The 10,399-nt window shown below is 53.0% G+C and overlaps 2 protein-coding genes across 3 annotated transcripts; one reads left to right on the forward strand and one right to left on the reverse strand.

Annotated features, from left to right (window-relative positions):
* Positions 1-373: 373 nt before the first annotated feature.
* On the reverse strand, positions 374-2,787 carry LOC147196818 (stress-associated endoplasmic reticulum protein 1). The gene is made up of 3 exons (XM_086125717.1): positions 2,637-2,787; positions 1,512-1,584; positions 374-786 (listed from the first exon to the last, which is right to left on the reverse strand). Exons 1-3 carry the CDS (start codon positions 2,718-2,720, stop codon positions 746-748), a joined length of 198 nt encoding a protein of 65 aa, XP_085981843.1. The 5' UTR covers positions 2,721-2,787; the 3' UTR covers positions 374-745.
* Positions 2,770-9,790, forward strand: eif2a (eukaryotic translation initiation factor 2A). Of its 2 annotated transcripts, none has more exons than XM_086125707.1 (16): positions 2,770-2,882; positions 3,951-4,020; positions 4,104-4,175; positions 4,707-4,825; positions 4,897-4,996; positions 5,058-5,140; positions 5,496-5,569; positions 5,661-5,805; positions 6,077-6,193; positions 6,585-6,741; positions 6,810-6,894; positions 7,696-8,028; positions 8,168-8,272; positions 8,632-8,745; positions 8,958-9,023; positions 9,590-9,790. In XM_086125707.1, the coding sequence occupies exons 4-16, from the start codon at positions 4,771-4,773 to the stop codon at positions 9,653-9,655; spliced, it is 1,500 nt and encodes a 499-aa protein (XP_085981833.1). In that variant the 5' UTR covers positions 2,770-2,882; positions 3,951-4,020; positions 4,104-4,175; positions 4,707-4,770; the 3' UTR covers positions 9,656-9,790. The 2 variants fall into 2 exon arrangements, with proteins under 2 accessions (XP_085981833.1, XP_085981832.1); XM_086125706.1 differs by lacking the exon at positions 2,770-2,882 and adding an exon at positions 3,013-3,399.
* The last annotated feature ends 609 nt before the right edge of the window (positions 9,791-10,399 follow it).

Consider the following 10,399-nt stretch of genomic DNA (forward strand, 5'->3'; position numbering starts at 1 on the left):
TTTTTTTTTAATGCTTCGTTTTAGTATTTTTTTTCAACGACCTTCTTCTGAATGGCGGCACAGCAACAGCCAAATGAATGCATTTCAATTTATGTATGAAAAAAGGACATTTTAGTTTTAGAAACTTAAGATGACATTTCAGTTTTTTTATTTTTTTAGCATTGAATTATTCTAATTATTGATCCCAAACTGCATCTAAAATGTCCTTTCAAACTTAGTTTGTTGTTTATCTTACTGGGATTAAGAAGCACCTTTTAATCAGTTCGGATATTTGCTTGTGTGGGAGGGGTAAAACGTTTTTTCCTATATGGACCATTTGTTTGCATCTGCAAATGACAATCGCAACCGCACGCACGCACGCAACGCACTTAGACTTGGTGCGGAAATCAAACTTTATTCTCTCTTTCACGCCCGGCCACACGCGTGCTCCTTCTCGGTTTGGTCGTCAGGTGTACTTTGACCCCGCCCCCCCCATCTGTCCAATAAGGTCTCATCAGCGGGGGGGCGGGACTTAGACAAACAACGGCGAGAAGGTCGTCCACGGTGACACGTTGGGCAAACAAGCGCGCACGTGTCCATGCGTGTGCGCGGGGGGAGGGGGGGGGGGGTCCGGTCGGGAATGATGGCAGGTCAAAGTTCAGGAATGTATCGGCGGGGGCAGCAGCTGGGAGGGCGGCGGGGGAATTTGTTGCGGTTGCGCGGCGGCCACGGCTGACATCGGGGCCGCGTGGTGATGATGTCATCACTACATGCCCATCCTGATGCTCTGAATGATCTGGAAGATAGCTGCACGCACGCACGCACGCACGCAAAACGGTGAGAAAGACTTCAAGACATTGGCAAGCATCTCAAGAAGTCGAAACTTCTCTCAAAAGGATCACTTTGACGCTTGCCCATTTTTTCATTGGGCCACACATGAGGAGGAAGAGCGGGCGTGGGGGGGGGGGGGGGGGGCAGAGAGAAAAAAAAAAAAAAGGTACAGCCTGCACGCACCACACGATAATCGGGCAGTTTTTCTTCTGACCGAGGACGTCAACGCCCTCAAATCTTACGTCCGAGATGATGCGTGTTCAGAGTGGATCCATCCCAAAATGAGCCGGACTCGACACGGTCAGCTTCTTAACGCGTTCAACGTTTAGCAGCCCAAATTGGGATGGAACCACGGATGTCGGAATCTCGGGCTACCGTAACGACCGCCGCGTTGCAGGAACGCCCCTGGCCAATTTGCAGTTTCTGCGCTCTTAGCCGCCAGGTTTGGAGGAAAAGCCGCAACTGCCCAATGCCCGATTTCGGGGTTTCTTTTCAAATGTTGATGTGCGGGTAACGTCATCATCATCATCTTTTCAGATTGGGAAAAATCCTGGCGTATCAAGGCCAACTGGAGTTGGGGCCTCGCTCGCGTGCTACTTTGCCACGGTCCGGGAACCCGGCGGGCAGGTGAGCCCATTCGGAAGGGCGCGAGGGGTACCGAGAGGTGAAGGCTGAAAGAGGCGCGAGCTAAGCCAAGCTACCTGATCCACAAACGACAAAGAGGAAGAGCGCCAGGAGCCAGGGTCCGACGCCTTTGTCATCCGTCAGGTTCCTCTGAAACAAAAACATCAGCGTTGGTGAGAATCGCGTTGTCGCGACAACCACTCGACCCAATCTTTGGTTGCCAGCCAATCGCCGGCACAGACGAACAAGCGTCGCACCCGCACCCGCGCCTCGGGACAATTTACAGAGTGTTCCGTGAACCTGCCGCGCATGTTTTTGGAATGTGGGAGGACACCGGAGTACCCGCAGAAAAGCCAGGCGGGCAAACTCCACGCAGGGAGGCCGCAGCCAGAATCGAACCCCGCGCCTCTGCGCCGCGAGGCCGACGCGCGAACCACTCCGACGCCGAGCCGCCCGTGTGGTGAAGTCCTTTTGTAAAGCGACTAAACGATAACCGCCGCCGCCGCTGCAACCGCGATGCAAAGAAACGTTCGGTCAAACACTTGAATGCAAAATCAAATTATAGCCAATTATTGGAAGGAACAATCGATTTGAAACATCTTCCGTTGAGTTGAGTTTATACGCGCCTGTCCTCGAGCTTTCTACCGGATACTTTTGTATTTGGGAGACTTAGGCCGCGAATGACGAAACGTCATTCGCAAGACTCGAAAAACAAATTGAGCTGCACCGATTACAGCGAGTTATGCAAAAATAATGGCCGTACCGACGGCACCAATTTTTTCGGGAGAACCTAGTCACCATTTAGATTCCTTGTTCCCAACTTGAATTTAGGGCCGCAACTGACTCGAATAAGCAATTTATTCTAAATATCGAGCGTTCTAAGTGAATCGATGGTCAAAAGAGCAAATTCATTTGCGAATCGATTACTTGTTGGTTAATCGATGAATTGTTGCCCCTCCGCTCAAATCGTCCTGATGTCAGTCTGACCAGAGCAAATCTTGCGATTTCTGTCGCCCGCCACGAAAGCGGACCGATTATCCATCTAAAGGAGACATTTGCAGACATCAGCTTTTACTTTGGAGAACAGCGATCGGCAAGTTCGGATCTTCTGACCGACGTGACGGAGCGAACCGAGAACAGACTCCTGATCAATCTCGACTGTGACGTGACGTGTTGTGTTGCGTGATTTTGGCTGGACTCACCGTGGACTTGGCCACGTTTCCTCTCTGTGTGATGTTCTTGCTATGTTTCTCGTTGGCCATCCTGATCCTCTGCTTCGCCACCATCTTGTCGTTCAAGTGTCAGATTGACGAGTTTGATCCTTTCTCGGCTCCTCGCTGCTCCGCGACAGTCCGCTGAGGATTTCTCCGAAGTGGGAGCGACTTTCCACCGTCGACGTACTCAAAAAGACAAAGGCCCGCCCACACATCGCGACTTGGCATATCAAGGTCGACGTGCCCACCTTCACTTCCCGAAACACGATTTCAACGTAAAACCTTCGGTTGAAATCCTGACACTATTTGGAGAAAAGATACGAGTCCGTGTTGATTTCGACTATACTCTCCACTTTTATTGTTGAACATAATAGAAAGATGTATTCGGTGCGTCGTTTTCTCGCGCTTTGCAAGTGACTCGGTAGACTTTTATTTTTAAACGGAGTGAGTATTAGTGAAATGGATTCTCTCGCTACCCGCCCCGTTCAATCAAACAAGTCACTAAAGGGTTGGAAATGAAGTCAGTTTAAGCCTAAGATCATTGTTGTTTGAAAAAGAAAAACATAGCAATGCTCAGCCGGGGCACATCATTCAAGTTAAAATATGAACCGCATAGATACTTGGACCTAAACCCGACTTCCACGCTGACGTGGCAGTGAGCGACGAGCTTTCTAATGACGTACTACCGGTTGGAGTGTGTCCCGCCTCTGGCACGTGAACAACATGGCGCCGCCAGTCCCGCAGTTAGCAGGTTCGTTACTTCGTCCTATTTCTCTTTTTCAGCCTCGTTGACCTTTTCCAACGTCGGAGTTGTGATGCGCTTCGTTTATAGCGTTCTTGACTTTTCTGTTTGAACCGAACCTAACGCGTACCCTCGACGTCAATTCAGCAACTTAATAACGAAGTGTGAACCGGAGACAGAAAAGCGCTATACAAGTGACAGTCCATTTACTTACAAGTGTGCGCGGGCCACACACTGCCCCTCGAATGGCTGCATTTTGCCCCTGGGATTTGAGACGGTGCAAGTAATTTTTTTTCATCAACTCGTGCCTGTGCCAACATTAAATATGCAGATTTTTTTTTCCCAGAATTGCTATACAGTACTTTTTGTTGACAAGCTTCTGCTCCACACCTCCGCCCATTTCTTGGTAATATGGGGAAAATGAATGGAAATGTGAACTGTTTATTTACATTGCAATGTGTATCTCTCTCTCTCTCTCTCTCTATCTATCTATCTATCTATCTATATGTATGTACTGTATATATGTGCGAGCAAGTGTATACAATATCTGTTTGTTTCAGTGAGGGGGTCGGACGGGACATGGCTCTTCTGCAGTACCCCTACCTGCCAGGAGCACGCTTCCTTCCCCAGGTGGTCTCATCAATGACATCACTTGTGGTGTCATCATACAGCATCTGACTGTGTGTGTGTGTGTGTGTGTGTGAGACACGCAGGGATCCTTGCGCGAGCCGCTGCCTGACGTTCAGCCGTGATGGGTCGCTGTTGGCATGGTGCAATGGAAAAGTGTAAGTCCGAGATTTTAAGGGGCCACCACGCCTGCGCTGATTGTGATGAATCTCTCTGACCTCAGTCACTCACTCTTCAGCTGATCGATTCTCTTTATTGAAGAATAAACATCTGTGCTGTATGTTACACGTAGAGCGCATTTGACAATAAACTTGTCATTGAAATTGAATGAAAATTGAAGAGGGGTATCGGTGAGATGACGGCTTCCCTTTCAAGGGAGCAAAAATCCAGGTTTAGTTAATTGATAACTCAATTTTGAGGCTGGAAAGGATTCATTGCATTTCCATTCATTTCAAATATGACCTCGATTTCTGAGTGTTGCAAGTTTCAAATGGGCTCACGGAACCAATGAAGTTTGTAACTTGAGCGTCCACTGACAAGGACAGTTCCCCTACTGTCATATCCATCAAGGGAAAAAATGTAGGTTCTAGAGAGGAACCTTGGGGTGCACCTTGATGCATGGAGAGGCATTACATTTGAGAACAGCTTGAATGGCTGCCCGGAGTTGACTTTGTCGCACATTGGGCCAGCGTGTCAGTGGCGCGGACGTCGGACGGCTCGTCGGTGGCCACGTTGGAGCTCCCCAAGACGACCATGCTGCAGTTCTCGCCTCTTGGCAACATCCTGGTCACCTGGCAGCCCTACAGCAGTAAGACTGAGAATTGTGTTTTTATTTGGGGGGGTGGTCGGGAATGAGCAAGATGCGGCTTGTGTCTTCAGAGAGCGGCCGGGAGGCCCAGGGCGACGGCAACCTTCGTCTGTGGGAGCTGCCCGGCGGCGGCCTGCTCAAAGGCTTGTTCCAAAAGAAGGCGGACGGCTGGTGAGCGGCCGCCCTGATGTCGCTCGTGCGGCCCGGCTTGATGCCGATGTCGCTCGCGCAGGTGTCCCAGCTGGTCCCGAGACGAGAAGATGGCCGTCAGGATCGTCAGTAACGAGCTGCACTTCTTTGAGGACAACAATTTCAGTAACGACGCACTCCAAAACACACTTTAGCCACACATGCTAACACACTAAGCTTCCACAACAGGCGCTTCGTCCTTCAATGGGCTGGATGTGTGCGCCTGCGATCTAGTTTGTGTGTCTCTGTGTGTGTGTGTGTGTGTGGGGGGGGGGGGGCTTTGTTGTTTTGTTGTCCGGGGGGGAAAAAAAACCTAAACCTAAGCGGCCACACATGCTAGGGGGCCTGAAGTGTTGGCAAACATGGTAAAAAACACACCCTGAGAAATGCTGTTAGACACGCTAATACACATAGCATCAGTCACACATTCTAATGGCCATGTAGCATTAGCATGCTAATGCTAAAGCATCTTTGTGTGCAGACGTTATCGCCAACAAGCTTCACTTGCAGAAAATTTCCAACTTTGAGCTTTCGCCGGGAAGTCATCCCAGCAAGGTGACCAATGAAATGCTCGTCTGCTCTGGAACGCCCACCCGCCTCCTCGTCCCCGTTGGTGATTACGATGGTGTGTGTGTTTACGCCTCAGGTGTGCGTGTACGTCCCTGGCAGCAAAGGGGCGCCATCGTTTGTGCGCATCTTCCAGTACCCGCAGTTGGTGGGGCCCGACGCCGCCCTGGCCGCCAAGAGCTTCTTCAAGGCCGACCGCGTCAACATGCAGTGGAACAACAAAGGTGGGGGTGGAGGGTGTGTGCCGTCACACCGGCGGTGCCCAGCTTAGGACTTGTGACTTGTACGCTCAAAAAAAGATGGCACTCGACCGCAGTGAGATTGCACGTCCGTACCAGTTGACCTCCGCTTGGAGGTGCTTGCTTGACCTGAAGTCGGGTCCTGACTCGGTGGACGCTTTCTCACTTGGGTCAAATTGAAGGCGCAAAAGACTCGTGATTTCCGCACGTCTCAAGACCCCGACAAGTCTGAGCCGCGCGCTTCTTGTCGCGACAGCGTCGGCCGTGTTGGTGATGGCGAGCACCGAGGTGGACAAGAGCGGAGCTTCGTACTACGGCGAGCAGACGCTGCACTACCTCCACGTCGGCGGAGAGACGGCGCACGTGCAGCTACGTGAGTCGCTAATGATGGACAGAATGACGACGGGGGGCCGGCCATTTGATGTCCGGGAAAGCGGGCCGTCAAACTTCTCGAGATGATGAGATGAAAGCTCCGCTCGTGACAATGTGGTGGCAGCCGTCAAGCGACGCCCCCCACCCCTCCAAAAAAAAATCAAAACAATTCAAGTCAAACGCTGCATAGGTGAAATCATTTAAAAGTCAAACGCCTCCAAGGTCCAACGCTTTGGTGGAGTTGGCGCTTGGTGTCGCCAGCGCTTACCAGCGGCCCTTTTTTTTGTGTGTGTGTGTGTGTGTGTCATGGGCTGCTGGTGGAGCTTTGGATGGGGGGGGGCTTCTTCGGGCAAGATGAGATGACTCTGCTCGTGGTTCTTTTGTTCCGTCAGCCAAGAACGGCCCCATCTACGACGTGGCCTGGAGTCCAAACTCCAGCGAGTTCTGCGTGGTTTACGGCTTCATGCCGGCAAAGGCCACCATCTTTAACCTCAAGTGTGACGCCGTCTTCGACTTTGGGACCGGCCCTCGCAACGCCGCCTACTACAGGTGAGGACAAGCCACCGCGTCTGTCCCCGCTTCCCGAGGAGCCCCTCTTTAACGGCGGCCGGGTCCAGTCCGCAGGGTCACATCCTGGTCCTGGCCGGATTCGGCAATCTTCGAGGTCAGATGGAAGTTTGGGACGCCAAGAAGTACCAACAGGTGAGGAACGCCACACCGCAAGAAACTCTGAATTCTCTTGCACCTGATCAGGGAGCTTGCGCAAATATCGATGGCATCCGATTCCCTGAACAAGGCGTCCGAGGGTGGGCAACTCGGGTCCTCGAGAGCCGCTGCCCTGCCTGTTTCGGAGGTTCCCCTCTTTGGCACCCCTGATCAAGCTTCTTCAGCAGAGCCGATCAGATGGTCCTATTCGAATCGGGAGGGCCGGAGTTGCCCCCACGGGCCCGGCCGGCTGATCTTGCGCTAGCATGTGAAAAGATGATTTTGAATGGCCGGCTTCACACTGCGGGATTTGGAGCTGAGATTTGTGAGCGTTCACCGTACATCTTAAATGCCCCCTCCTCAGTCTGCGTCTGGCGCGCGTGAACCAAAGGCGTCCCCGTCGAGGCGCAGAAGAAGAGACGACGTCACTCGCAAGGCAGCGTTTGCCAAAGTCGATGTGCTCCGGCGTCTCTTTTGATCGTCTCCTATCTACACAGGAGGGATGCGAGAGGAGGTAGAAATATTTTGGGGGATCGAGGATACGTGCCCTTCAGACTGGAGGGGCGTCGCACAAATCGTACGACGCGTAGCTGCTCTCGGACCGCATGTGAACGTGACCCAAATCGGGTTCGAAAAAATTGGAACCGAGCCGTTCAGAAATGTATATAATCATCCAGATCGGATATGAGCAAAAAACAAATAAGATCCGGTCACGTTTGCCCGCGGTGTGAACCGAGCCAAAACAAAGTCATAACGACGCACACACGCAAACTTGCGCGCTTGCATCCATCCGTTCAGGTCTGCAAAAGTCAGGCCGCGGACGCCACTCACTTCAGTTGGTGTCCGGATGGCGAGCACGCGGTCACCGCCACGTGCTCGCCGCGGCTGCGCGTGGGCAACGGCTTCCAGGTGCGCCACTACACGGGCGGCGTGGCGCACGCGTACGAGACCCCCGGCGGGGTGGAGCTGTGGGAAGTCCGCTGGCAGCCCTTCCCGGACGGAACCTTCCCAGAGCGACCGGTCCGCCGGCAGACGGCGAGCGCTCGGCCCGGCGCCCCGCAGGCCGCGCCCGCTCGGGCCTACAGACCGCCCGCGCTCAGGCACCTCCCGGCCGCCCCCACTTCCAGGCTGGTGAGTGCGCAAAAGGTTAAGTGCGGGACAACTGGTCAGGTGACGTCGCCATGCCAATTGGCTTTTTGATGACGGAAAGGAAAAAGGTCGGCCTTTGTGCACAAACGTGTGTGTGCGCGTGTGTCTGTGTGCGCGCCAGCACGAGGAGGAGGCGCCTCAGAACGCGCGTCCCGCTGACAAGGATTTGTCCAAAGCGGCGCTGAAGAATCAGAAGAAACGAGAAGCTCGAAAAGCCGCCAAGCAGGTCATGTCAAATGAAAGCTTTTACTGGATGCTCTTGTTGTTACCACGGCAACAAGTTTGCCCTTTTGTTGTTGTTTTCCTTGCGGATGCTGACGCTAGCGCACAACGGTTGGGTTTGTGCGATTGCCAAAGCTTTGCATGTTATGATCGCATCAAGGGGCGGACATCTCATTGCTGAAGCAACGAGTTTGATGCTTGACCTTTGCATCAAATGCATCACGGCAATATTTAGCGTTGCTACGAGTTTTGCTTTTGATTTTGAATGTCACCGCGGCAACAAATGGAGCAAGTTTTGTCCATGCAACGTTGCGGTCGGCGCAGCGCTGATTGGTCGTGCTTTGCGTCGCCCTTCCGCCGCAGGAGAGCAAGTCCGAGGCCGAGCCGCCCTCCGAGGCCGTCCACATCGCCCCCTGCCGATTGGCGGAGACCTGCGGCGACCCTGAGATGGACAAGAAGATCAAGAACGTCAAGAAGGTCAGCAGCAAGTCGCGTGACCTTTGTCCACACCGTGCCACGTGTTTCCAACCTACTCGTCTGCGTAGTGTGTGTTGAGCTCGTGTTGAACCGGGCCCGGCAAGCGGACTCTTGTTCTTTGGTCGAAAAGCTGTTTGCATCCGCTGGCGCGGGAGGAACCCAGGTGCCCCCCCCCCCCCACCAAGTTTCCTTAGAACGTGTTTATGTTGCAGAAGCTGAAAGCGATCGAAGAGCTGAAGGAGCAACAAGCGGGTGGAAAAGTTCTGCAGAAGAACCAGGTCAGCTCCCGTCACCTCACTCACCTCGGGGCCGGCCCGCTCGGTCGGCCCCTTCTCAGAAAAAGGACCTGGTCGCAGTCGGTATGGCATCCAAGGCCTCTCGGGAAGGCTTTTCGCCCAAGGCCCACTCGGTGCAAATTCGGCTCTTCCGCCAAAATGCTTCGCTTTCACCTGGAACGAGAAAAGCCCAAAAGCCGTCTGGCTCAAGTGGCGACGGAGATGAAAATGCCATCCGAGCAAGAAACGACAGATTGAGATGTCGCATGTCCGGGCGGGGCCGGCCAAGTACGGCAGAGTGCTGCTCAGTTTAGATTGGTGCGCTAAGTGACATTGGGGAATTAACTAGCTGTACGTTTGCACCGCGTTGCGAAGCGGGACTCGTATGCGAAGGAGTCAAAGTCGCCATCGGAAGCGGGGAGAAAGCCAAGACGCTCACCTCACGCCAACGTCAATGTTTTCTTTGTTCCTTCTTAATGGCCTGTTAGTTTGCGGCAGCGCAGGAAGTGATGTCGGCAAGGGGAGATCCGCACCGCACCGCATTGACTTGCTTGCTGCTCTTGTTACAGCTGGAGAAGATGCAGAAGGAGCAGCAGCTGCTGGACGAGCTCAAACTCTTGCAAGTGCAGCAGTGACACGCGCCCGCCGGCGAGCGGTGCCGCCCAAGAGAACCGACGTGGGAAGTGTCGCCGCGACGAAAGAAACGCCAGGGGGCGGCGAAGCCGCAACGCGTCCTGGATTGCACAACAATAAAAGGCCCCTTTTCCATACCGGCTTCTTCATATTTCCAATCGAACCCTCAAGCCCGTTTTACCACAAGTATTTGAAAATATACGTCGCCTTGGAAAGAGACGCGCCCGCTCATAGGTGCTGCTTGCCAAAAGCCGAGTGTGACTTGTGGTGTGCTTTTTCGCGAAACCTTTGTTTGTGCGGATGATGGCCGCAGACGGCAGCGCCAAAGAAAGATTGAGGAGCGATCGCGTCATCCCTTTCACGAATGTTAGTAGCAGTGCGAACAGTCTCCATCTCCAAGCAAACAAAACGGGCAAGCGAGTCGGTCACGAAGCGGAGCCGGGAGGGTTGATTCGATCCGATCACTAACGTATCAAGGAGTCTTCCTATGAACACAAGTTACACGGAGAATCGGAAGCCGGTAACCACAGAGCCACTGGGCCCGGCAAGGCAGCTTTATTTCTCAAGCGCATTTCATAAACAAGTCAACTCTAAAATGTGCTTCGCAGAAGCCAAGATGCGACAGCGAAAAGCATTTCCAAACACAGCAGCTAGCTCACCGCATTCACAGGCAAAGCGGAAAAAAAAATTACTCAAACGTATATCGAAACAATTTCAACACATTAACGGAAACGTTTAAAAACATC

This window comes from Hippocampus guttulatus, chromosome 12, assembly GCF_054856545.1.
Source record: "Hippocampus guttulatus isolate MCC_2025c chromosome 12, RoL_Hgut_1.0, whole genome shotgun sequence".
In the NCBI taxonomy this organism is placed as follows: Eukaryota; Metazoa; Chordata; class Actinopteri; order Syngnathiformes; family Syngnathidae; genus Hippocampus; species Hippocampus guttulatus.

Excerpts from the sequence above, each read along its gene's own strand:
- LOC147196818 (XM_086125717.1), bottom strand. The coding sequence starts at position 2,720 with ATGGTGGCGAAGCAGAGGATCAGGATGGCCAACGAGAAACATAGCAAG. Across the intron at positions 1,585-2,636 it reads GAAACGTGGCCAAGTCCACG|AGGAACCTGACGGATGACAA; the intron begins GTGAGTCCAGCC and ends TTTTTGTTTCAG. Across the intron at positions 787-1,511 it reads CTTTGTCGTTTGTGGATCAG|CTATCTTCCAGATCATTCAG; the intron begins GTAGCTTGGCTT and ends GCGTGCGTGCAG.
- eif2a (XM_086125706.1), top strand. The coding sequence starts at position 3,372 with ATGGCGCCGCCAGTCCCGCAGTTAGCAG. Across the intron at positions 4,826-4,896 it reads CACCTGGCAGCCCTACAGCA|AGAGCGGCCGGGAGGCCCAG; the intron begins GTAAGACTGAGA and ends TTGTGTCTTCAG. Across the intron at positions 8,273-8,631 it reads CTCGAAAAGCCGCCAAGCAG|GAGAGCAAGTCCGAGGCCGA; the intron begins GTCATGTCAAAT and ends CTTCCGCCGCAG.